Genomic DNA, 27332 nt, shown 5'->3' with positions numbered 1-27332 from the left:
AGTACCGTAACGTAATGCAATCTAAAATTACTTACAAAACAGGAGGCAAACACCACCACCCAAATATTTAAGTCTCAGAAACACAGACTTTATCCTGCTGGTGATGGTAGGCATGTTTCTCTTCCCCTCATATAGAATAAATTTGAAGGATAAAAAGAAAGTGCTTTACTCCTGGTATAGAATGAACCATTCTTGAAACAACCCTATATCCTCTTCTGGCTAATTAAGGCTAAATTTGCCTAATTCATTAGGCTAAACTGCTATAGACAGCAAACAAATTAAAGGTGAGTGTGTTTTCAGTGGCAGGAGAAAATAGCGTAACACAACATGTCTGCTTTTGTCATCATCTCAGCAACATACTATTTCACGAGTACACAAGCACCAAATAATAAAAACACTATATATAATAAACACTGTCAACCTGTTGTACTCAGCTGAGAAGTGAATATGTTTTAGTCATGCTTGGATACTCTTTTTCCAACAATAAAAACCCCCTGGTGTATTACCACTGGGAAGTTTGAACGCATTCAGCTGGGAACACAAATGTTGAAGGAACAGAGGATTCACTGCCAAGCGTCATGAAAGGCAAGAAAAAAGTGGCATTTTCAGTTCTAAGAAACAGACACATTTCTTTAAGGGAAAACAAACATTGCAGCTGCTAGAACATGCTATGTGCATAGAACCTAAGAGAGGCCCCGAAAATTTGCTGCTTCAGCCTTTTCACAACAAAGCAAGAAAAACCAAAATAGTCTAAAGGGATTTTTTTATTTATTCTGTTTTAAGTTGACAGTAAGCCATGTGGTTCTAATGCGTTTAAGCTGTGAGTGCTATTTGAAGTGGATGGCGCAGGCTGAAATTCCCAGAAGCAGATTCTAGCACACGATGTGTGCTCCAAGTGCTCATTAGAGGCAACCAGGAAAAACACAAAACCAGAAGGAAGAACAATTCAGGGTTGATTTTCACATATTTGCAAACATAGTATTTCAATACCCATTTAGTCACAAGCATGAAAAATATCTGGACTCACAGCTGGCATCCCATAGCTCTTAGTACCAATGACAAGTACTGCTGCTCATGCAGAGAAGGTATATTTCAGGTCATGCACTTTCTCCCTCATTCATCTCACTTGGATCCCTTTCTTGTTGATACTTACAGCTTCAGAAATAAGTCATTCTGTATTGCTGCACTTTGCTTTACTTTTAGAGGAAAAAAGCTCAGTTTGAGAAACAAAAAGAATGCTGAGTTGTCAGTGACAAATCTAGAATACACTACGAAGTGTTTCAAAAGCAGCCTTAAGTAGTCTCTCCTCATTTGACTCCATCTCAGAGCCACAGTGGTTGGAAATGGATATGAAGCAACTTGTTTTTAAGTTACCAGAATTCCCCCTTAGAGGCTTACTCACTCCTTCAAGGAAAAGCAGTTTAGATATGACATTTCAGACAAAACCTTGCATTAAAAAAAGAAAACAACAACAAACACACAAAACCACAAAAACACATGCACAAAACAACAACAAAAGCAAGCAAACAAAAGCTTAAAGTTCAACCAATAGATGTGGAATTCACTGAATGGGCTTTGCAGGAGCCGACTGCACTGGAAGTATGTAGGGTTGGCAAGTGAACCAGCAGATACCCACACAAAACCAAAGCAATGTGAAAAGCCAGGTAACCACTTCAAGAATTGATTAAAAATTCAAAGGAGCAATTGAATTTGGTAGCCTTATTTTCTGTGTATTATAAACACACATTTCTTAAATATACCTCTCTAGAGAATCAAATTGTTGCTTTGCAGTTCCCCTGTAAAACGTGGAAAAGTGGGAAATTTTCTACTCTAATGATTCCTTAGATTCAGCCTCCCAAGTCTGTACCTGCTTTGTCACATTCTTTACTTCTACACAGCTCTTGTACTTTTTTTTCCCCCCTGTCCTGCTATTAAAGTAATAGTAATCTCCTCCAGGTAAGGTACATACACGCAATCAAGCCACTATAAGTATTTATATGTATACATATACATATATATACACACACATATCAGTATATTTGGAGCCAAATCTGAATTCCTACTTGCCTATCAAATACCGAAGGAAAATGATAAGTTGCCTTCTTTTCCCCCTGTCTAAACTGTACATTATAAAAGTAAAGGTCTTCCTAATTCAGTTAGGAAACACTACAACAACCCTACCAGAGGGTAATTGAAAGGCAAATTTCTCCCAAGCTTCTTGCAAGCCTCCTGCAGACCAGGCTGCATTTGTCCTTAAAACACTGTATGCCAACAGACACCATCTGCCACTAAAGAAATAAGCATTCACCCACAATTTCAGTTTTTTTGGTTAATCCAGACTATTTCCTGCCTAAGTCCAACACCAAACGGTAACCAAGAATTGTTTTCAGGGTTTATATCACTGAATAGGATTAAAAGAGCATGTTCTATTCTTGATGCATCAATACAGGAGGGTAATTAAAACTGTTGACTTGGGCTTCCTAAGTATTTTCTGTATCTGTTCCAACTATAAGGAATGAAACAACTTAAAAAACCTTGTTCCAATGGACTACTTTTAGCAGCGTAAACAAAAGATTTGGTCAGTAATCAACTGTGCCAAGTGATGCCTGTTGGCTGCTGCATTTACATTAGGTAAGGCTGAACACAACTTTTCCATGCTACTTATTTTTTCTAAAGTGCAACTGTTCATTCCATGGCACTTAGTAATTTATTTTTAATCCTTTTTGAAATAAGTTTTACAATCTTACCTCTAATGAAACAAAAGGAATATTTCTTAGGCCAAGCTTTGAAACACCCACACGCTATGAGCACAGCAATGCATTCTCATCAAAGAAAGCCCCAACTAAAGTTATTAATGCTGCTTTGAGTGAGAAAAGCATCAAGAGACAGAAAGGTTTGGCATATCCATAACACTGTCAGGACAGCTCCTGCCAGTATCTAGATGAACCCAAAACCCTCACACCACCTGCACACATTCTTAACATAAGAGAGCTTCCAGCAGAACTGGCTCTGGAAGACAGGGACATGGCAAGGCCATTCTCTACCAGATGACAAATGGGTCAGATCATGAAGACACAAACTATTTCATCCTAAAGAACATGGGTTTTGTACTTAATTTTACTAAAACAGTCTTCCCACCCCTCCCCACCCCCCCCCCTTCCCCAACATAGAGGCTTCTGAATTCAATGAAGATTGAATTCCATGCTTAGCAGCTCCCTTGACTGGAAGTGTACTTTAAATATGTAATTACAGCAAAGAACAGATGCTTATTTTGAAAGAAAGAATGAGACCGTGAATCTTTATGAGCTACTTGCTACAAAGACTGAAGGCTTCAGGAAAACCTGCATGCCAAAAGCAAATATGGCTGTGCACCATCAGAAGCTGGAAAAGATTGTGACTTAAACAATATTTAATGTCTTGCAAGAAGTGGAAAACTTCAATGTACAGTCATTTATCTCGTAAACTGTTTTGAGGTGGAATATCTTTCCTAAGAATGGAAAAGATACAACTTTAACAGCTTGGTTTCCTTTGAGCATAGGGGAATGTTGATATAAAATAAAAAGCTCAAGTTGCACAACAGAAAACGTTGGATGTTTTTCTCAACAGTCCGCATTTTGCCAGACTCCTGCCTTGAAGTGGCCTTTTATTGCTCCTCTCCTCAAATTCCTCACTCCACACTTTGGCAGCGTTTCCACCTCCTCTGTCTTTGTCCACAGCTCTACCAACAAGCTTCCAGCTTTTTTGCTACTATTGTGTGCAGCACTTCTGTAAACAAAATAAAATTCCTCCAAGCAAAACCACGTTTGTGCCACTGCAAATGAATCTACACTAACTTCTGCCAGGCAAGAAATACTTCAAATAATTAGACATTTAACTTGCAGGCATCCACTGTAAATCAGAGATTACATTTAATGGGCAAGCTCTTCAGACCACAGTTACGCATCAAGCTTGTTTACACGATGAACAGGCTCAACTTACATTACAGAAACACCACGACTCTACTAAAATTAGCTAGACAACTGGGCAACACAAGGGCAGATGACAGTCATTCTCAATAAGAAGCTAAATAGGATGTGGATAGCCCGTGTGTATACAATTGTATCTGAGCTACTCAAAGAAAAAGAAAAAAAAAACCAAAAAAACCCAGATGTAACATTTTTAAGGACAAATTATGAAAAGACAAGTTACAAAACTACCAGCTGAAAAAGTACTAAAAACTCAACAAGCTACACCAAAAAGTCAAACAAACGCATGCACAACATAAAGAACACCATTCACGCTACAGCAACAAGATAAAACACGTCTATAAAACACTGAATCAATCAGAAAAAGTCAAGCAGAAATTAGTATTAATGCAGAAAAGAGGTAATTAGATTGATACAAATAAATATTATTTAATAATAAAAGAAATATTGTGTACACAGTTGCTAAAGTGGATATATTCACTGACCAACTGAGACAGTTTGAGGTTTGATGTCAGTGCCTAATATAAACTTGAAACAGGCTCAGTCTAGTTCCATGGAGAAAAAGCATTAAGGCAAAAAGCATGCAGCAAATGCAAGCAATTAAGGGCATATGCAAATTTACTCAATGAAGTGAGAAAAGAAATTTGTCATTTGGGCACTTTTTGCTGTTGGCTCATCAGTTCAGAAGCATTCTCAGCCTTCTCTCAAAAACACCTCAGTGCATTCACTTATCTCCCTGGTATTTAAATTACAGAAGAAAGAAGCTACTTGTATTGAGGCAGAACACAGCAGGTCATTTTCTAGCGCAGCCTTCCCCTCTGTCCTCACAGCTACCACTGAATGCCATGGGTCTGGATTTCTACTTGTTTATTATTTATTACCCTCACATAGTTTAAGTTAGACTGCAGCACTGTCATATCAGAAAAACATTCTAGCTGGCTAAGTAGGAATCATCAAAAGCCCAGCCAAAGCACCACAAAACTCAACATGGGCTGCAAGCAATTAACAGTGTCTTCAAAGTAGATGTATCCTAAGGCTCAGGGCATTCTAGAGGATCTATTTGTTGTGGATGAATAGATGATTAAGAAATGCTCTTGTGAAAAGCTAGAACCACTGCCCATATGTATGCATGCCCTTGAGAGGCTCTTACTTCTCAGATATATATATATATCATACGTATATTTTGACTCACGTCCTTCCCTCTTACCAGCATTTAACTCTAAACCTTCTAAAGAAGAGCTTGTGTTCTACTCAGAATGACAAGGAAGGTAGAAAGCTGCTGTCACAGCTTCAGGGAAAGCAGTTCTCACGCAACCCTTGACTCATTCTGCATTTTGGTTACTGCTATTTAGTCACCTGAGGAGCAATAGATATCAGAACATCACCTTTCGGTCCCGCACACTGTAACAACATATTGGGGTGAAGCCTACCATCTTCTCCTTACTTCTCTCCAGCATTTAAAAAGAAGTACACATACCTACACAAACCACATACATGGATGGGTCCACATAACTACAGATTCCTGAATCAGGGACTGGATAAAACAACAGTGACACCAACTTCCTCCCCAAAAGCAAAGAACTCATGAAACACTGCAACAATTGGTAGAACTGATAAATGAAATCTTGTTCCTCGAATTTCATGGAATACAGAAGGTAGTTTAAAAGATAACCTTAAAGATGTTAATGGGCTACTTCAAGTAAAAGCTACTTGATGTCATCTCAAATGAATAAAACCAGGTGCATATGTACATCAAACCACAGCTGACTCCTGCATTCTTATCTTCTCACAGCCTTGAACATGACACTGCAGAACACCAGGAATATAATTCCAGGCCTTCTAAACTTTAATAACAATCAGCCAGAAATATAAGAAAAGCTTAAAAATTGATTACCTGTACAATTTATTATTTTTTGGAGTAAAACATTGGTGACTGGATTTCGGATCCAGTGACAGAGGAAAAGACTTCTCTGAAAGCACAAGCAAGGAGACAAGACAAGGGAGAGGTAACAGAAGGCATGGCAAATCAAACAGAGAAGTAATCGGATTTGAAGAGAGAAGGGGAAGGCCAAGGTGGAGAAGAAGAAAACCTGAAAAGAAGAAATGAGAATGAATTAATTGTAGTCACATGAAGAGTTCCACTTCAGATACAAAGTTACCATCAGAGCACTTCTGTTATTAGCTTAGATTCTTTTTCCTTTCTTTAAATATCACCATTAGAGACATTTTATAAATGCATCCAGACACTAGAAGGCACATCATCAACACTGCTACTCCCTGGATAGTCGTTCTTCAGCCTCACGCTTAAGAGCCGCCTCAAGCAAGGTAGTCCTTAGCATGACACAAAGTCTCTTATATCTTGAGTATCAAAAACATACAAATGAATTAATAGTTCGTTAATATTCCATCACCAAAGCTCAAATGCAGAATCACAATGCTTGGGAAGGAAAATAAGAAATAATGGGAGGAAAAAAACATATTACAAGAATGGTAATAGATGACAAATTCCTGTGAGAACTAACACCATCGTGTCTTCACTGAACACATACTCAAATTCAAGACTACAAATTTGATGCATTAAGCCTGGAGATAATTATGTATTATACACACATACTACTCAAAAAAAAGTCATTGTAGCTGTTCTTTGCAAAATAAAAGGAGAAAAGAAAACCATCATAGCATTTGATTCAGCCATCTAAATGTATGCCTTAGGTACTGCCTTCATTGCAAACTGCCCCGCATCCAAATCCAAGCTGTGTACTTTACATTTTCATGCCTCCTGATTACAGATGCTCCTTTTAATGCCTTATTGCTCTAACTGTAACCTACTGTGCGAGCTGTATTCTATACAGCGATGGGAATAACTTATTAGCACCAACTATGTGGCTAGAACGGGTGGATGCAACCAGCCTTTCAGTAAAGAATACTGCACTGAGAACACCTGTGTGAACAGAGCAAACAGCCAATCTGAGAACGAATAGGAAACAAACACCTATCAGAAAGACAGGAACAGCATGGTTCTTGACACTGCATTAGGCACTTGATGACTAAAGACAAAGGCAATTAAGGATACCTTTTTTTGTTACCAATTACAAATACTCATTTTTGCCTTCTCTGCTTTACTAAGGTAGTTCCACTAAGTGAAAAGGAAAAAAGATTCCTTTCCTGGATAATGAAGTTTTAAGAAGTGTCTTTTATCATTTGTGTTCCTAACAAACCAATGCAAAGGCAGCTGTTTTCTTTCCTTAAGATAACAGTGCCAAGTACAATACAGAAACATCTGAACAATCTTCTTGACAGCTTAACTAAGTAGCAACAGCTACATGGAAATGGTTTGGATCAATCTGCTCTGCATCAGTTCTGTACATGTGTCTATCTCCAGTGTAAGACCAATTGTAAAATCCGCACCTGAAAAATTCAGCTCCTACTGATCAGCCACGTGATGTGAACACCCCAAACCTGAGTTCATATAGAACCATGGGGACGACACAGAAGAGTAGTCACTCTCAGAGCACACCACCAAGTACTGCTAATGGCAAGGAAAGCCTAGAAATCTAAGAACAATGCATCAGTTAATGCCAGTTTTAGCAAAACAGATAGCAACAAATGTGCATTCAGGTAATTTAATTACAATGATATGAATTTGTATTGCTGCATTCCAGGGCCAGAAGTTTTAGTTTTACTGCCATTCCTGCCAAATGCTCTCATTGGATGAGCCCCTTGATAATTCCTGTTGTAACTGAGCTTGTATTTTGGCTCTGCCTTATCTGCTTGAGTATAAGCAAACTGTTCTTCTTTACAGAACACACAACAAGCCCTGACCAAATGCAGAAAAGCTTACAATTTTGTTCCTACTTCTCTTCAGGAATGACAAGAGTTGAAGTCACTTTTTTCTAAAATTTATTTCTTTGGTCTTTCCCTTCTACAATTCCCACCTGCTACCTTACACACTACTTTGAGTCTTCCCTTAAATCATTCACAAACATGACCAGACAGTACTGTGGGTTTCTCTAAGCTAATACTAATCCGTGATTTCCTAGCTTGGTATAGAACCGAGCACAGAAGACTCAACAGTTTCCCCACAAACAAGATAAGTCATCAGCAAATACGACTTGCTTTTCCAGGTTTCTCAGCTCTCACCTGTGCTGCATGCAAAGCAGGGAAAATTAGCTGGTTTGTCTGCCTTTGGAAATGGTAGCAAGCTGAAAGCTCACATAAATAACTCCAGTAAATGAACCCTGTGCTGCCAGCTGCTGGCATGTGGGATGCTGTGAATTTGTGCATGTCAAACGGCTCCAATTGAAGAGAATCAACTCCTGCAGCCAAGTTTTTGCGTGGCCTGGGACAGTCGCCTCACTTACTCATTGCAAAACAGGGAGGAGACATCCACGCCTGGGTCAGCTCCTCCAGAAATGAAAGGAATAGACATGAAGGAATTGCCATCTAAACAAAACTACTCCTCAATTTTACACTACACAGTTACAGAGTTAGGGGATTTTTCTTCAAAATATGAGAGGCAGTTTGCAGTGACAATTTCTCATCTACGGAGAAAGTTAACAGAAAGCAGATGCAGCTCATAACACAGAGCCTGCAGTACATGTTGTAATTAATCTGGCATTCCAAACAATAAACAGTGTCAGCAAGAGACTTGCTTTAAATCTTGAAGTCAATTATGCATTGATAGCCTTAGCAACACATTCAGGAAAACATTTACCCATTTTCAAAGCCTTGTGAGGATGATCCCTAGTCAAATGACTGTCCAGCAGGTAGCCTGTTGGTTAATTAGGAAACTTCACAGGGAGCGAATACATAAAGACTACAAAGACCCTTTCCTTCAATTTACTCATGAGCCAAGCACTGAAGACAAAACAGCAGAACAACTCCAGCTTTTCAGTTTTTTCTCTCATCCTGATGAAAGCAACCACTCATGGAAGAGTGTGCCCACTTGCATGCGTCCTTCAGATGACAAAACACAAAGATGGTCATTCTTGGCACATTATGAATAGAAAACAGTGTAGTATAGGAAATTTGGGCCATCAGGTAGAGAAAACTAACTCAGGAAAAGGGTAGTGGTTGTTGCTGTGTTCCATTTGAGATGCTGAAAAACAAAAGAAAAGCAGACTTCCCTGTTTTCAGTTCTACTTTCACCATTTGAAGCAGAGAAACTTCCACTGTTATTTCCCACTATCTTTAGCAAGAAAGAAAATAGAGCCCATTCCTAGCAACCAATCTGTTCAATTATTTTAAGGTAGGAAAAGGCAGAGCAACAGCTGTGGACAAACAACATTAAGACAGCTGAGAATTGTCCCCACAGTTCAGCTGTCTAAATATTTGTGGGAGAAGACAAGTTTTCTGTTCAATGCAGACAAGTCAAAATTCTAGCTTTCAAGTAGAGTCAAGAAATGTAAAAAATAAACACTGATAATTCAACCAATAAATTCCATACTCAAAAGTTCCTTTCAACTTACTTTAGTCTGACAAATAAGTCAAAATTGTTTGCTTCCTGCTAGGACCAGACACAGGAGTCGCTCCAAAAGCTGCCTGCACCTACAAGACTTACAAAGCAAAGAGGCTGCTTGACAGAAACTCAAAAGCATGACCAAGATGGGTCAATGCTGAGCACAAGATTATGCCAGTATTTGAATTAGCAGCTTTGTTCTTGTGCTCCTCGCTGCCTAAGTAACCTACTTAACCACTAAGTAACCTAGTTAACCATGCAGTGCTCTTCTTCAAAACCCAGCACATCTGTCTACCCTGCCACTCACTAGCAAAAATGACTGGCACAGCAGAACTATCATTGCTCAGTTATAAACATCAAGGCAGAGCTGATGGCAGCATACTAGCTGTGACACTGCGGCCACACAGCCATATGTTGATGGGGATATGGAATGAGAAACAGTGGAAACTAAAGAGTGACAAAGTGTTGTGAATAGTCCACCCCTGTGAGGCACAGCCCCTACATGCACCCCAGCTCTGTGTTCACTCCCATTCCCTGCCAGCAGATGAGGAGAGAGCAGCAGCAAAGGATACCACATTCAGATAAAGATTTAGGAATCTAAAAGTAGATACTCAAACATAAGTTACAGAGCATTCATTTGCAGCTGTCTGTGGTACAAGTTTTATTATAATTGCAAGAGAGGAAGAAGCAAAAATTATGCTAAAAACAAAAACCAAACACCAACAAACCACCAGCCAAACCACCACAAACAACCCTGCAGTATTATCTATCCTTGTCTTCAGCAATAGGTAAGAAATCTCTTCTCAGTGCAGTAAGCAAACAATTCTACTAAGACACTGATAACAACCACCTTCTAACTAACACCATATTAATTATTACCATTTTAATATTCAAAACATTAAGAAAAGCTTGTCCTACTTTGTTTTCAAAGCATCTCCACTGCTTTTCCCAGTAATCTCTCCAAGCAGAACAGTCCAAATCCTGACAACCAGCACTGCTAACTGCACATGGTAGTATTTCTGAGGTTTCACTTGTGAATATAAAGTAATCCTTCCCTTTATTCACAAGCAATGAATCTAAAAGTAGATCCCAGAGTAAAGCAAAATTGGACATAGCAACACACTGCACAGTCTGTTTAACCCTGTGGTGTGTAGTAACAAATAAACCCCTCTATTCAACACTTTAAAGGTGGGTATCCCCCACCTTTCTTCTCAAAGCAGCCTACGGCCAATTACTATTACTGAGATTTTAGTTATATTCTATCAGTGTGCTACAGTGCAGCTCTGACAAGAAGATGCACTTCTGCCTCGATGCCATTTGCATGCTTTGAAAAATACATACTAATCCATCCCCATCCACTAGGAATCAATAAAACTGACCAGTACTAGACAGCGGTCAGAAAAGGTAGCAAAGTGCTTTATAGCAGTCACTTTAAGGGTGGGCAGCCGCCCAGTCCCCCTGTCTCCTAGAAGCAGAGAAAAGAACAAAACACTGCACTTATACATTCATAACTCATCTCCATTTATTTTTTTTTTCCTAGAATGTGAATACATTCTAAATGCTTGGATTTCTTTGAAGTGACCAAAGGTATATGTGCAAACACATGCCAATTCACACATTCACAACTTTCCAAGTCAGAGGCAGCACCCATACGCACTATGGTGTGCAGAACACTAACAGCACTCCTACAACTCTCTCCATATCGCTACAGTAGAAAAGAAGGAAAAGCAACACACACAGAGACATACTATGCACACCTATAATTTGGTATAATTTAACCTATTGTCAAAATTCTTGATGGGAGCTGTTTGGTATCACAATACTTCAAGCAAGTTCCACAAAAGAGCTTGCATTTTCATGAAGCCCAGTACCGTCTCAGCTCATTTTATTCCCCTCCATTACAAAAATAAATGGTTTACTTTATCTGACATCACACTGGACACAAATATAATGAACTAGATGTTAGTTGCACTCAAATTTAATCCTTTTTGTTGTCTTGTTTTACTTGCATGTATTCTAATCCTGTTTTACTTTTAGCAGGAAGTGCCAATACCCTCAACTCTCAAACAAGAAATAATGTTTTGCATTCCCTGCATTTAAAATCAAATGTATGCTTTGATTTAAGACACAGCACCTGTTAAAAAATTTACCTAACCAAAATAGGAGTCATCTAAGCTAAATCTTTATGGCAGTTGCATTAAGATATTAGACATAGTAGCATGGTAAGCATTAAGTTACCAGTTTAAAACAGCAAGCAAAATCTGCATCAACACAATGGTATTTACCAGATTTTCCCCATGATCCTCTTCCAGTACACACTTCGAAAGGGTGCCCAACCTCACTTCCAAGATGAGGATGTGTATCTGAAGTCCATGAACACTGCATAGCACTCCTCCTCCCCACTTGGAATATTCCTTGTCACTGTTTGCTTCTCCCCAACGCCTCCCTCTTTCCAGCACTCACCTGTTTTCCTGTTCCCTTATGCCACTTAATTACCACTACGACTCTCCATTTTCAAAACCTTCATTTCTTTGAGACCTCCAGTCTATCTACATGCTTCCTGCAAACCACTTGCTGAACCACATCTACATGCTTCCCAACTTACTTGGGTCCTTTCAATAATCTGTCATTTCCTCTCAGTGTCTCTCCCTTCTCCTACTTAATTCCCAACTTGTTTCTTTCCTGCAGCTTTCCTCCCTTTAACAAGATACCATTTGCTTCCTCCTTCCACATCATTTAAGGTAGAGGGCAAACACTGACAGCATCTCTCTTAGCCTTGGCTGATAAATATCATTTGACAGTACAAATCTCAACAAACACCACCAAGTTAGCAGCTGCAGCCACACAGCTAGACCTACAGGCTACCAGAGCACAAGACAAACATTTTCCCAAAGAAATTATTATTTCTGAACTGCTCACCATCTAGGGGGAAATAGCACGTATCCCAAGAACACTATTTATGCCCTGGATTATGGATCTGACTTGCTTTGCAGGAAATATTAGTCTTGCCCAATAACCATGACATAAAATTACTCGCACAGTTTATACAAAGTTAAGTTTGTTCAGATCAAAAGCCTAGAGTTCAGAAAGCCATTCCATGCTATAGCTCTTTTTCAGATATTCCCTCCTACTGCTTACTCCAGAAAGATCATATGATTCAAATTAGAGTTTCCAGAGGAAGTCATTAAAGAGAGTTTTTATCAATGATGGTTTTGTGTGTTTGCAGTCAGCCTTTGGCACAGCCTTGGCTATATTTAGAATCCACAATATGAAGAATGTTTAAAACCAAGGCAATCTGAACATAAATATTTCAGAATTTTATTTATAACACAGCAAGACCTACAAAGAATGTATGATACTCACATTTTCCTTCTAGGCAGTCTATAGGTCGTGCACCAGTTTGGGTAGAATATTATGGCAGACCTGTTCTTCCTGCATTCAGCAATAAACCTGAAACATCTCCCTGGGGGGAGGATTGCACATTGGACAGCAGATACAGAAAGACAGTAGTATGGGACAGGAATGACAGCATAAGCGTGGGATTACTTCAAACATATAATAGAATGTATTAGGTAATATTTCTTTAGAGTGTAAAAACATTGCTATGACTCTTCAATTAAGTTGTCACAATTTTTTTTTTCCTACTATTACTATTATTTCCAAGTCTGACAAGTTCTTAAACTTGATTTCTGCTGTGTATGCCGATTTCTTTATGCTCTTGAAAGCTATTTTGGGGTCTTGCCTTCCTACACTCAAGTTAATTCTGTTTTAAATCGAAACACAGCAATTTGCACCTTGTTTGCTAACCTCACATCATTATTATTTACTGACCAAATCCTAATGCATAAGTGATCTATTTTAATTAGCATCTTTAAATAGGCTTGCAAAAAACTGTGTTATGTGAATGCTTGACACTTATATAGCACACAAAAAGCACACCCAGAAACTTCTCTAATTAATTTAAAATGTTATGAGCCATTAGGGTTTAAACACATGGAAACAGGAGCGAGTTCAAAATGAATCAACACGTGTCCTTTCTCAATGCTTTACCAATCACAGAATGACCCGGGTTGGAAGGGACCTCAAGGATCATGTAGTTCCAACCCCCTGCCTGGCAGGGCCACCAAACATACACCTTTACTAGATCAGGTTGCCCAGGGCCCCGTCCAACCCGGCCTTGAACACCTCCAAGGACGGGGCATCCACAACCCCCCTGGGCAGCCTGTTCCAGGGCCTGACCACTCTCCTAGTAAAGATCACATTCAAGATAAATTATGTGGTCCAAAATAAAACCAAAAGCACTATGAGCTTCAACTAACACTTGACATCCTCAAAGTTGATTGTCCCTTATGGAAAAGTTCTAAAGATTATGTATAATACTTCCACAAAAGTCGTAACGTATTAGTGAGTGGTAATGGTCAAAAAGCAGATGGTACACAAATGCCACTATCATCAATTGTTTGTTATTCTGTATCTTCAAGAAATACATTCTAAAGCCTAACAGCCTGTTTCTGATTGATAGGAACTATCTGAGCATTACACCCAAATCTTAGTGAAGATGAAGGTATTTTTGTAATCTTTTTTCAAAATGGTTAATTCAATTCCACCACAGGTAGATCAAATCTTGAAGCATTTCAGATGACCTGAACTGCAATCCAGTGAAGTTACAGAAAGCCACAAAACCACTGAGCAGGAACTTCTCTGTACTACACCAAACTTCAAAAAAGAAGGTATTCTGCATTTCAGGTTATAAAATTATTTGGTTTTATTTCACCTCAAACATCCGGTTGATCAAGTTTATTAATATTTACCTATGTGGGAATGCAAAACAGCATTTCTGCTGTAGAAAAGTCAAGCACAAAGACAATTACGCCATTTTTATAAACAGAAAAAGCTCCTATTTACCAGATTACCTATCACAATGAATTGATTGATTTTATGAAACAACTGCAGATTGAAGAAACGATCATTCCTTCCTCACTGACTCTTACTAGTATCCTCAAGATACATAGTTTGGAATCCTTTATTTAATGACAACTGTCTACAACACGCAAAAGCATTCCATTGCTGAATTCATGTCCTGCTCAAATATAAGCAGATTCAAAACAAGAATAAGTTTGCTTTGGTTTTTGGTTTTTTAATTCTACTTATATACAAAGTTATCAGCTACCTATCAGAATGAATCTCAGATTTTTTTCAGCAAGGTCAAGAAAGAGCACAGGAATTCTACTGCACCCAGAACAGCCAACCCAACAGTCTTGTTGTCATGGGGCACACTGAGTAGAAAGCATGCAGATGCCATGATTAAGCAAACCTTTACAAACCTTTATTGATCTGGTATGAAGTCAGACCTACACTTTTTTTCTTTAATCTTGGGAACCAGAAGTACAGAGCCTTACAGAAATTCCACTGAGAAAAGAGCACTCTCCTAACAAAGCACTTGTGCTGGGTTCCCTCCACAGCAGCAGGTTTGGACACTGGGGCATGCCAGGCAGGAGGAGTTGAGCTGCCTAGCAAGCAGCTATAGAGACAGAGAGACACACAGCAGGCATGCAGGAAAGCACGAGATAAGACCACAAGCATGCTGGTCAGCAGCTGTGAAAACAGCTCTGTCTGCCTTGACTTTGTTTCTGGCAAAAGTGGTTACTGGTCTTTACTGTTGGAGCACTTGGAAGAGGCACAATCAAGCACAGCTTTATCACTGCTTACACCATAGAGAATAGGGTTGTTCCAGGGGTATGGTGACCAAAAAACATCCTGTCTATTGCTGCTGTCTGAAGGTGCCTTGAGATAATGCACCAGAATCTTGTTCCCACTACCAGAGGAGGAACAACACAGAAACACACAGATAGGCCTGGGTTGGAAGGGACTTCAAGGACCATGAATCTCCAACCCTCCCAGCCACAGGCATGGCCACCAACCTCCGCATTTAATATGAAATGAAGATGGATCAGGAATCAAAACTGACCAGAATTATGAAAGATTACTGCTGTTTGCTGCATTAGCACATCCGAAGTATTTGGCAGTTATGTGACACAGTATCACACCTTACAAGGTGGGGCTGGCTCCACATTTATCACTGACATGAAGTCAACCACAAAATGTATGACTGCATTTACAGAAACACAAACTATGGACCACTTTGACAGCAAGTTGTATTCTTTACTATTGCCTTCAAACTTGAGAAAAGCCCTTGCTATGTGATAAATCTGCTACTGGGAAGCAATACAAGCAATTGCAGCACATGGAGCTTTGTTTTCTGTGTCATTTTGTACCGGTTTTTAAAGGTTCTCTACAGTTACAAGCAACAAGACTCATTTTAGAAGTGAATGATGCTATAGGACTCCTATGATAAGACTCCAGGTGATTATAAAAGATTAAATGATTGAAGAACATCCATGCAGTTCACACAAATTCCCTACAAAAGCAGTAGTCACTTATCTTCAAAGAATTAAGATGGTATCAAGTGCCAGTAGGAAATTTAGCCTTTGTAAGAACAAGTTTCTATACAATTTTTAGTAAAAAAGTACACTCTGATGTTGTAGCTCAGGTTCACACATAGAAGAGAGCCCCCCCCCCCTTCCCAACCTGAGATTTATAAAGCAGTTCACCAAGTATATACAGCACAGATGAATTTGAAAGAGTTTATGGCCTCAATCTGAAAAAATACCTCAATCTACATAAAGAAGCCTGTGAACACTCAAACTTACTGTGTGTATTCACAAAAGAGAGTTGCTTATTTTCTTCTACTTACATATACACTGGCACATATGGTTTTATTCTGGGCTAGATTCATACTCTCCATGAAGAATTCAGTAACTCCCTACATTATGCTAACAGCTATGTGGCTCGTACCGAACAAGGCTAGTCTGAAATACTCTCTTACATTCAGGAAAGGACCAAAATAGACTAAAGATTTTTTCCCTGGTCATTTTATGTGATGCCACTTTTAGATATCTAGATTTAAAAAAAACCCCGAAAAGTAGAAGTAAAATCAAGTTCTGTTTCCTCAACATCCATTTCTAGGAATGCTTTTAGAAATGCTCATATAACATTGTACAGAATATAAAAGTGATGGAAGCGAAAGCACAGACACCTATTTTAATACATAATTCTTACTGCTAATATCAAATCTGTTGTCATAATTACATATAGGGTTTTGGGTTGTGAGACTCAAAGGCAGTTGTCAAACATATAAGAAACAGCACCACCACGCCTGCATCCAGAACAAAAAGGTAAAAATAGAGTTGAGCTCAATGGGTCTAAATTAGCAGATGTCATGTTGCCAGCACCACAGGTTTTCCAGCTACTTACAAATTGAGTTTTGTTCTAATTTAGGTTAAAAAGTGAAGCTGACACAGTATATACTTACTGTAAAAAACAGAGCAACTAATCTCTCTGCAGCCAATCAGTCATACAAGAAAAATACAGAATAACAAAGCCCCATGACAGCTGTAAATACGCTAAGTACGAATAACACATAGAAGTAATGCTTGAGAAAAGGAAAGCACTAGATTTTAACCTCTTGATCTTCAACAGGCATAGTTTTCTCTTTCCCTTCATGCATATAGATGCACACATGTAGCACTACATTATATATTTAAACTGCAAGGTCATCAAGTCTTGTAGCCGCCAAACCGCTGGAAACAGTCTACAGTTTTCAACATAAGCTGTTATATAAGACAGAAGTAAGTAGTCTAAACTATTAGGTAATCTTCAGTTACTTTTATGCTTGTTTGACTAAACTCAGACTTGGCCAAATTCTTGGGTAAAACTGCAGTTTATATAACTGCTCTTTGCAAACATGCCAGCTTCTGAAGTACACCAAGTCTCCCGGTATTTAGAAAGATGATTATTTAACTTACAATTTAGTAGCTCTGGAACCCTTTTAGTATTCCTGCATTCTCAGTGATCACAGGAAGTAGAGAAAACTACTAGTTTACCCCAACTTTGCATTTATTACAAATTAACAGCAATGTAGTGAGGAATTCCTGTTTGGGAGTGCCAGACCATTTCTTTACGCCACACACTTTTCACAGTACTGAAAGTTCCCCATTGGCTGCACCAATGTCTCAGTTCTAAGCATATTTGAGGACTAGGCCCATTTCTCTTCTGCTATTACATCTTGGTACAGAATAGCAAGTGTAGTTTGTAAAGGGAGGAAACAAATAGTCAATTGAGCCTGGTAAGCAGCTCTCCTCCTTTGCCTCAGGTAATGCTGCATGGTCACCATGGGCCACGTGTCAAAGGAGCATGAAGAGGGAGCAGTCGTCTATGGAGGAGATGTGACGGATATAGCACTCAACTTCAGAACACATGCAGAACATCCTTGCCTTACCTACGCCCCAGTTACTTCCAAACGAATCAGCTCACTGACTCACATGAAGATATTCTGTTCAAACACAACCATTCCTGTTTCACCTGCATCCATGATAAACTACAATACACAATTCTGAGGGGTCGCCCAGCTTTTATGCTGTGTGTTTTACTGAAATCTCCATTTGCGATCAGCAGTCTCGCCTTTGTGTGAATCTGGGTTTCAGCTCAGTCCAAATAGCTGCAGTGGTCAGAGATACATTTGCATGTTATGAAATGAAGTAATCCCTCCAAGGAACATGTGTAAATTATGAAGTGTCTGCACATGTGACACTAAAAGCTGGCAAACAAAACGCTGAACTGCTCATATGCAAGCCAATCTCCATATACTGTGTTTTATTACCAGAAGTTCAGAAACACTGGATTTTCCCTGTTCTCTTAGTTTACTTCACATTTCCTTTTATCACCTTTTGTAATCTCCCCAAGTGTTCCCTGCCTCGACTCTTTGAACTCACTCCTGCCAGGTGTCACTGATTTTCCAAATGAAGCTATCTGTGGGTTGGTTGTTGGCCAAACGTTACTACAGGGCTGCCTGTGCTCTCTCTTGAAATGCAAAGGCACAGAGGAAGAGAGTAAAAACACTAAGAGGAAGAATGAAGAGGTGAATGTGCATGAAATCTAAACTCTAAAGTTCCACCCATTTACCCAAGTTCCTAGAGAGCACCTTAAACTGCCAACATGTGCTACTGCTATCATGGTTTTCCACCAGCTAGCACTGCTTCCATGCATTAGGCATTATAAGTTCACTCAACGACGTAACAAGAAAGACTGAGAAATAAGTGAGGGTTCAAGCCAGCAAATACACAGAAAGACTTATCCAACAGTAAAAATTACCTCTAGTTAGTCTTAATCCAAGCTGGTCCCTTCATATGACAATATAAACAGGAGCAACAGCATAGCAAGGAAAGCCAAACAGAACAACAGGATCAAGAAGAGGGCAGAAGTATTTGGAATGGGATAAAACAAACATTTTAGATCTATCACCTAGAGTTTCATGCCCTGCTGTGGACTTGAGCATTACTGAATAAACCTTTTTCAAGGCAATTAACAGCATTTCTAAGCAGCATTAGCCATACTAAGGGGCAGACATACGTTAACTGCAAAAGGGCCAACAAAAAAAATTCCTCTGTCCCAGTTAGATCTGTAATTCACTAAACTTGGAAAGATCTGAAACCTCCAGAAGATTAGTTCTTGGCCCGCCCTGAACTCCAGACCTTGCATCCCAGAGGCACATGGCTCAGAACATAAATTCCGGTTGTTTCAGTCACTGGCAGAGAAGAATTGGGCATCACAGAAGCTATTTCACAATGTTTTGCTTCCATCTCTAAAGCCTGAATGATAAGGAATCTCTTCGCAGACGTGAACAAATAGCTTTCTTAAAGATGCTACTGGATGACTATCTGTTTGTCTGTTTTCTAAACATGCATTTCAAAATGCTTTACCCTCATCACTTAAGCAAGACTGCAGCATCTGGTATTCATTAAAGCCAGGAAATTCCTGTTTCGGTCTCTATGTAACTATTGAGAGCTGATAATTGATTTGTGAATTCTAGTCTTTGTAAAGAGTTATTCTAGCAGTTTCATACTGAAACAGCATTTTTAATTAACAAATGGTTTAAATTCTATACATTATAAGTGCAGACACAAGTACTTTGCAATTCAAAAATCTTAGAAAACATTTATCGAGCCTGAATGAACCCTTGTTACAAGACACAACATACAGCACTCCACAATCATTACTGTAAAAGTTGTAGTGAGTATAACATGAAATAAAATTTAGCAGTTTAAAGGTTTCTACCCTGAACGTTTCACTTTTGTCATCACAGATTTCTCCTCACAGGATCAGCATACAACGCAAGGGCTTGTACAGAACTTCACCTTCAGAACCTTTCTGAACTTCATTGCGGATAGATTGCCTACAAGCTTCAACTCTTGTGCTGTAATAAGAAAAAAACTGTATGCTGTCCTTCCTGGAACAGCATCAACAACCTCAAACAAAAAACTGACAACAGCAAGAAAAGGAAATACTTCATAGTAGACTTGCCATGACAGAAGCAGCACAGACTTAAATCTACCTAATGACTTTGCTTTATCTTCTGGGACAAAACACTGTGAATTTGCTTTATCTTCTGGGACAAAACACTGTGAATAACCAAAAGTCACATATACCAAGAGACTGTGATGCTACTGAAATTGCTGGCAAACTTGAAGTTATATGGAACATTATATGAAGAATGGGGTTAAATTTGATTATGCTAGGATACAAGACACAGCTGGGTTGCAACACTGCGCATCAGTAATTGCTTCTCCCTCACTGAATGACTGCTAATCAGGCACTCTGTTTCCAGCCAAGGAGATGGCAAAAGATAGTATGTTCTCAGAGTTCAAGTCCACTGAGAGCTGGCCAGTTATTTGTTTCAGACTCCCGACTCAATCCCAGCATCATTAAGCAATGCTGGAGTATGTTAAACACTTAGAGTATTTTCCCCCATATAAACAGCTGCTGTAGCCACAGATGGAAAGTTACAGAATTGCAAACAATTGACACCAAATGTAAACAGAGTATATAAACTACTTTTTATTTCACAAGAAATGGGAACCTCTGGGTTAAGGGGTTCCTTGTACACAGACTGTAATTTACTATTTTAGGTGTATATATACACACAACAGCCCAGAATAAAGCCAGCTAGAGACTCAAAGCCTTCTCTCAAGAGCCAACCTGCAGCTCTCAGGCATTTGAAACATTTTTAGTAGTTCAGCATACTGCTCAAGTGCCTCATTTGCAGCCCATCGCTATCTAAAATTTCTTTTGGCATGATGGCCTTCCAAGATAACCACTCCCATTGAAGAAGCACTCAGTATACCCAGCTGAATTACACATTTCTTTTCCTCTTCTATTGGTTTTCGATTGTTAGCAGCTCATAACTTGCAGCTATTTTATTTCCCCTGGGATTCAAATTCATTCTACGGACTTATAGAGCCTCACAATCTAACATTATTTTACCTTGGCGATAAAAAAGAAATAAAAGAAAAAAAAGAGTTAAATTTACTTAATCTACATTTTTAATTACCAATCCAGAATTCCAGCCAGCCAACTCTCTCATCCCTCTTCATGGCCTTTAACCCATGCTTTTCAGCTTTGGAACAAGGCTGATTTAACTTGGCAAGAAAAAACAATGCAAGCACTGCTTTATTTCTTTCTCTCCATTTAAAAAAAATATAAAAAAGCTACCATCATCCAATCATCATCTTTCTCTGCCTTAGTTTCCTGAACAACTTCTACTTTGCTTGTATTTGCAGCAACTTAGTCCCACATATAAATACACATGCACAATAACAACATTTTTTTCCGGCCTGAATTCTTGCTCCATTTTCCCTTCTCCGGATCTTTTTTCCCCCTCTACACAGGTGGAAAATTCATACATACTTCAAGAATATGCAGAATAGCACCTCAGAGACCGAATCTCACTTTCCACCATGTTATTAAACCTGAATGTTTCTGAAGAGATTATTTTTCTTCTCATAAGACCTTCTTCGCTTACAAAGTTTGGCTGCAACTCCACCAATACATTCTAAACAAACCAGCAGTTACTTGAACTCCACTTTCTCGAGTTTAAATATGTATCAGCCCGAACAAAAATATAGGCAAGGTTGAAAAACATCCCTAGTTTCATTTCGTTCTCTGCAGAAAAAGAAGTCTCACTGCTATTTGCTTGCATTTCTTTAAGAACAGAACCACAAGGCAAATTTCAGGAAGACCTTCCCAACAGAACTCTCAATAAATTTTAGTAGGCTGAACTTCTGTAAGAGGCACAACTTCCAAGTGATAATACCAGCCATTAGCGAGGAACAGCCCTTATTTGGTTTCTTTACGAAACTAAAGAAGCATAGACTTTCACTGTCAGGAATACAAATGACATATGTTATCTTAACCAGGTTTAATCAACACAAATCTTCTCAAACTATAAAGACAAAGAAACAAAACTAAGCAGGAAGAGGAGACCCTCTAATATACATTACCAGGAAAATGAACTAGGCTTGGCTACAATAAAAGAAACCACTCAGATTAGATGTAGAATTACACAGAAGCAAGAATGAATGCAGAAAACAGAAATACATCAGTGTTGATCAAGTATCTGCAGAAACACAGGTCGAAAATGTCAACAAAATTGTACCTTTTTTTGATTTTGCTCCAATCTTCAACTTCGATGGCCAAGCAATCTGTGTATTTGTTTCTTCCATAATCTGTGAAAAAGAAAGCATTGAAGAAAAATTAAAGTTTCTGCTGTTCTCCTACAAAAGATAGGAGTACACTCTGACAATACAGATTACTATACACAATCATTCTCTTGCTGCTATTACCCATAGCTGGCACGAGTAATTGACTTATATCACTGCTGATTTTCTTGAGAAGGCTCTTAGGTGACACACAAAGCTGATCTCTGCTAATATCAAACAAATCCTATGGGCAAATCAATCACCATAGAATGCTTTGGGTTGGAAGAGACCTTTAAGATCATCTACTTCCAACCCCCTGCTGTAGGCAGGACACCTCCCCTAGACCAGGTTGCTAGTCAATAGCAACCTGGAGCATAATGCTGCTCTATTGTTTCCAAGAAGTTCAAGATCATGTTAGCGGCCCCAGAATGCTCCAAGCTCACCTCTGAGCAAATTTCTAAAGTCTTTCAAATAAGCAAAAATACTCCTTAAGTTACCTTCAATTGTTTTCTAAGAAAAGACCATTAAATTCAAAACAAGTCCTTTGAGATGTCTAAAGATGTAGCCATTTGCCTTCGAAAGTTTTCTGCTGTTGGGTGTGGTTTTGTGCCTCATATTGACCTGAATGCAATGTTTTATTTATCAGGTAGGCTGCCCAGTATTTAATCAAACAGTGCAAAACCTAGCTGTATAATCTCATGATAACTGACAGAAAAAAGGAAACTCTGCAAGCACATATGCACCTCCAAAGCCATGTGATCATTTGGCTCAAGAGAAACTTCAGCTGCATTCTTTGCTTTAGGGAAAAATCTACCATGCAGAAAATATTATGCTAGAATTTAATAATGACAGTTATAATGCATTACGAAAACATTTAGCATTAACATGGAGTCAAATGACACTAAAGGCTTCACAAACTGAAATTCAGTTCTAAAATACATTGGCCATGTCTCTACTGAGACTAAAACACACTTCTGCATTGAGATCTTAAGCAGTATGATGGTGAAACACCTCCCGCTGCACTAGAGATGGCAGTATCTGATCAGTATGAGTACCAAGATAGTATTTTACCTGAACAAATGAAAAAGACCTGCCCATATTAGTCCATAACAAGATGATTATGTAAAGCTATCATGAAAACACACCTAGTAAAAACAAACAAATACCATCCCAGGATGGATCAAACATAGTGTTTTTAATAAGTTAGCAAATTATAGAAGATGAAGTTTTTGAAGTTTTATCTAGATTAAGTAGCTCAGTTCTGTTGGTACACAGACAGAATTTTGCCCAGTAGCAAGAGGGTCCTTGTTCCTTTGAAAATTTTAGTAATCAGTTTTCACAGTTTCACTACTATCATTTAGTAACAAGTACATGAGTGCTCATCATAAATTTACGCAGTAAACTAGGGAAAACACACATTAATTCAGCTCTTCTAATATACACCTGATTTACATAAGTAGGAAAGACAAAAGAAAGAACAAAGAGCTTTTCAGATGGCAGCTCTCAGGGCTCCTCCTCCATAAAAGAAGTTTAATTTCTACAATAGCAGAGAAAAAATAGGAATATGTTCTTTGGATAGCTCATACAAATGACAATTATAACAAACCAAACATGGATATTATCCAAAAAAGTCAACTCGCTCATGATGGGGGTGAGGGAATCAGATGAAGCAATATATTGTAACATTTCTAGTCATTGGCAAGAAACACAAGCAATAATAAAAAATAATAAGTCCAAAATAATTAAAGTCACTTCCAGGAAGAAAACAAACAAAAATCAGCTGCATTACAAACAAATTTTCAACAGCAATACAGATCAAAATTAAGGCAGACTTTGCTAAAAACTCCTAATTCTTATCTTCTCCATTCAAATCTCTACTACACCACAACAACTTCCAGATTAGCACACCACGTGGAAAAACTGTTAGATCTCATTATACTATATTTTTTGTCTTCTGCAACTATTAGTTAATAAATTACAGCTGAAATAAGACATTTCCAGGAAGATGAAATTCTATAAGCGACATATACCTGCTTCTCACAAATTTCCAGTCCAGATGTGAAAAACACCATTTCCAAGAATCCACTTGTTTATCAGAGGTCTTCAGGCCAGGTTACTCTTAATCGTACAGCAGGAAAAGAAATAGAAGATAGCAAGGAAGAACTGAAAGGAGAAGAGAAATGCTGAAATAAATAGGAAAACAGAACAGAGTGAAAGAAGTTCCAACATCAAGAGGACTACAATAGAAGAGGCAAAAGAGGACGGAATAACATTTGTCTTGAATAATGCTCATGTCCTACAAGTACTGTAACCTCACATAGCTGGGAAATTTGTTAAAGAAATTAAACCCTTCATACTTCAATAAACCAAAAGAAAACTGAAGTCAGCTACTTCAGAGATGCACACATTCTGAGGACATACAAAGATACACAAGATCTTCAAAGGAAAAGGAGCTAACTACCAAGCCATGAGATCTGGCTAACCAATACCTTCAGGCTCTTTTCAGAATGCAAGCCTGAGAAGTACCATATTAGATGAAAAAGAAGGTTCACAAATTGGTGACTACAAAGATAAGCTTATCTCCTGTATCAAGCAGTTATGCAGAAAAATGTGTGGATGCTTTTAAATTATGCGCATTTATTGATGTTTAACCACAATCAGAGTACTGTCAGCTTTGAACTCTAAACAGTAAACTTAATAAATTCCAATCTGAGCATGATTATCTTTTCCATATGTTTGAAAATCACATATTACATAATAAAATGTTTCTGCTGCACAATTCTTCACCCATGAAAATAACCTCTTATCAATTATTTTGAGATTCATAACTACCTAAAAGGGTTTGCCAGGAAAGTAACTTGTTACATTTGAAAAATCGGGGTTTTCATAGGAATCCTTAAGAAGGATTTGAGCTGTATGTCAAAAATAAGGCCCATATACTACAAACAGATAGCTAAGGAACATTTACGAAGACTGAAACCACAAAAAGTGGTATTTCTTTAATTTTTTATTAAACACTTACTGTAACAGCAGGAATGCCACAAAGCTGCATAAGAAAAAAAAAAAACAGCTGCTTCTTTTCCAGCTGTTAAACTTGAAAATTCAGCATAGTATAGATGACTGTTACATCAGCTTCAAATTTTATTTTACCACTCCAACCAGTTTTAAGTGCCCAAAAGAGTAAGACAGTATTACCCAGGATTTTGTTGTTGGTTATTTTTCCCTGAAACAAACTTGGAATCACTCCATAAAAGCCTCAATTTCATGTTGCAATGGAATATTTTATTAGTGAAAACTTGGTGTTACACAACATACCCTGAGAACAGCAGTGCTGCTCTCACATTAACAAAACAGAACTTGCTCTGCAAGCAATACATGTACATACACATTTCGTTAGTACAAATACATCAGTTATAAAACAGAATTCAGTCAAGGGATAAGTATATTTAAGTTCCTGACCATCTAGACTGCTGAAGATCACCTCTGGTCAGCTTTACCTTCTTTTTACATTAAGTAAGTAGCCAGGTTTGCACTAATCTATACTACCTCAACCCTGAAGAATCAACTGACCAGAAGGACTAAGCACATTTGTCTGAAAAGAATTAATCACACAGCAAAATAATCAAGGTGGTTCTTCTCAAGAGAGGATCTCAAGTTATTTATCCCTATCTTCTTCCTTGTCCCCTTCCCTAGAAGAAACGGTGGCATTTATATAGACAAAAGATACAAGTAATACACACAGTGGAAAACACATAAAAGATGACACAAGATCTGGGAGACGCAATCAAAACAGACGAGGCCATGCCCTGACACTAAAAACCTGGCTCTAGTTGCAGATCACTGTGTCTTTAAGAAGAAAAAAGTAAAATAGAGACTTCCAGCTCAGACAGTTGGAGGAAAAGCTTTCAGCCTCCAAGAACTGCAGCTACTCTGGACTTATTTGAGAAGTGTATGGTTTAAACTTTTGGAGAGTTTTTACATTAAAATAGCTGATTTTGGATGGAAGCTGGAATGCTCTCAATGCAAAGGAACAATGAAGCAAAACTGCATTAAAAAACACAAGCCTTTTCAGAATTCATATGAAGTAGATGAAGAAAAGGCTTTTCTTTACTTATAAGTGGTACATTCAGTGACAGCAGTTGTTATAATTTGCGTTAACCAGACTTTTAAGACAAAAAAAGTGAGAATGAAGCATAGTTGTGTCACCGACCTACTCCATGAGCAAAACTTGCATCCACTGACATTCAGTGATACATGATGAATGTTCATGGAGAACAAACAGTGGGTAAGAGCACAGTGAGGTGGTACATTTCAGCAATGGTGACAACCACTTGAAAGCAAGCCAAGTCCCACATGGCCATGATGCATAGCTGTCACATCACAAAGTGAAGAGCATCCAGTCAGCTCACCTGCACAAATCAGTGGACTATGGTCAGGGACTCACATAAGGAGCTGAGTACCAGCTTCAGTGCATTGGAAATGATGGGGGCAGTGTTGCAATATCACAAGGCTTGTGCCCGGTGAATCCCATTAATGCTCACACAGGAAGAGAAAGAACAGCATATGTAAGTTTATCAGGTTCTACTGAACCAATACAAGGCTGAAGGTGACAGTTCCCTGGATTGCATCATTACTGGTGACAAGTCATTGCGATATGATGTCATCATTACAAGCCAGCATGAAAACAGCAGTCCATGGAGCGATGACATGAATTCTCCATCAGAGAAAAAAGATCAAGATGCAGCCTTCAGCACATAGAGGGTTGTGTACTGTCTTTTGGGATAGGAAAAGGGTGATTTCCTGGAACCAGGACAAACCATCACATCTGATCACTATATCATGACACTGACCAAGCTTAAGGTTTGAACTTCCAGAGTCAGACCAGAGAAGGCAGCAACCTTTCCCTTGCAACACAATAGCATCAAGTCCCATACAACCTGGAATACTGTGGAGCACGATGCCAATCTCGGCAGGACATTACATCCACCATATAACCTGTATTTGGTGCCTTCTGACTTTCATCTGTTTGCGCTGATGAAAGATGGATGGCGTAGGCAACATTTTCCTACCAACAATGCTGTCATAACAGCTGTGAAACAGTGGGACATCTCCACTGATGCAGATTTTTATGAGCGCAGCATGAGTGCTCCGCTACATCGCTGGCAAATACATATAGCTAATGGTCGTGACTTTGTTTAGAAAAGAGCATCTTGTGGCTGAGAATTCACTCCCTCAAATAATGTGATTGTGCTCTTCGTATCTGTTGCAGTTTCCATGAAAACAAATAGGAGCCATTACTTCCGGAGTAATGTACAG

At 38.7% G+C, this 27332-nt stretch overlaps 1 protein-coding gene across 5 annotated transcripts in view; it reads right to left on the bottom strand.

Annotated features, from left to right (window-relative positions):
- Window positions 1-27332, bottom strand: part of BICC1 (BicC family RNA binding protein 1) — a 91913-nt gene that overhangs the window by 24957 nt on the left and 39624 nt on the right. For 2 of the 5 annotated variants that reach the window (XM_015866001.3, XM_085553928.1), the window contains exon 3: window positions 21974-22043. In XM_015866001.3, the coding sequence (XP_015721487.2) occupies window positions 21974-22043 (70 nt within the window). Of the gene's footprint in view, window positions 1-5859; window positions 6056-21973; window positions 22044-24046; window positions 24155-27332 lie in introns of those variants that run through there. The other 3 variants (XM_085553927.1, XM_085553926.1, XM_015866003.3) reach the window with 2 other exon arrangements.

The sequence above is a fragment of the Coturnix japonica genome, chromosome 8, assembly GCF_054131305.1.
Source record: "Coturnix japonica strain WE chromosome 8, WE-NBRP24, whole genome shotgun sequence".
NCBI lineage: Eukaryota > Metazoa > Chordata > Aves > Galliformes > Phasianidae > Coturnix > Coturnix japonica.
This window is presented reverse-complemented; position numbering and strand designations above follow the sequence as displayed.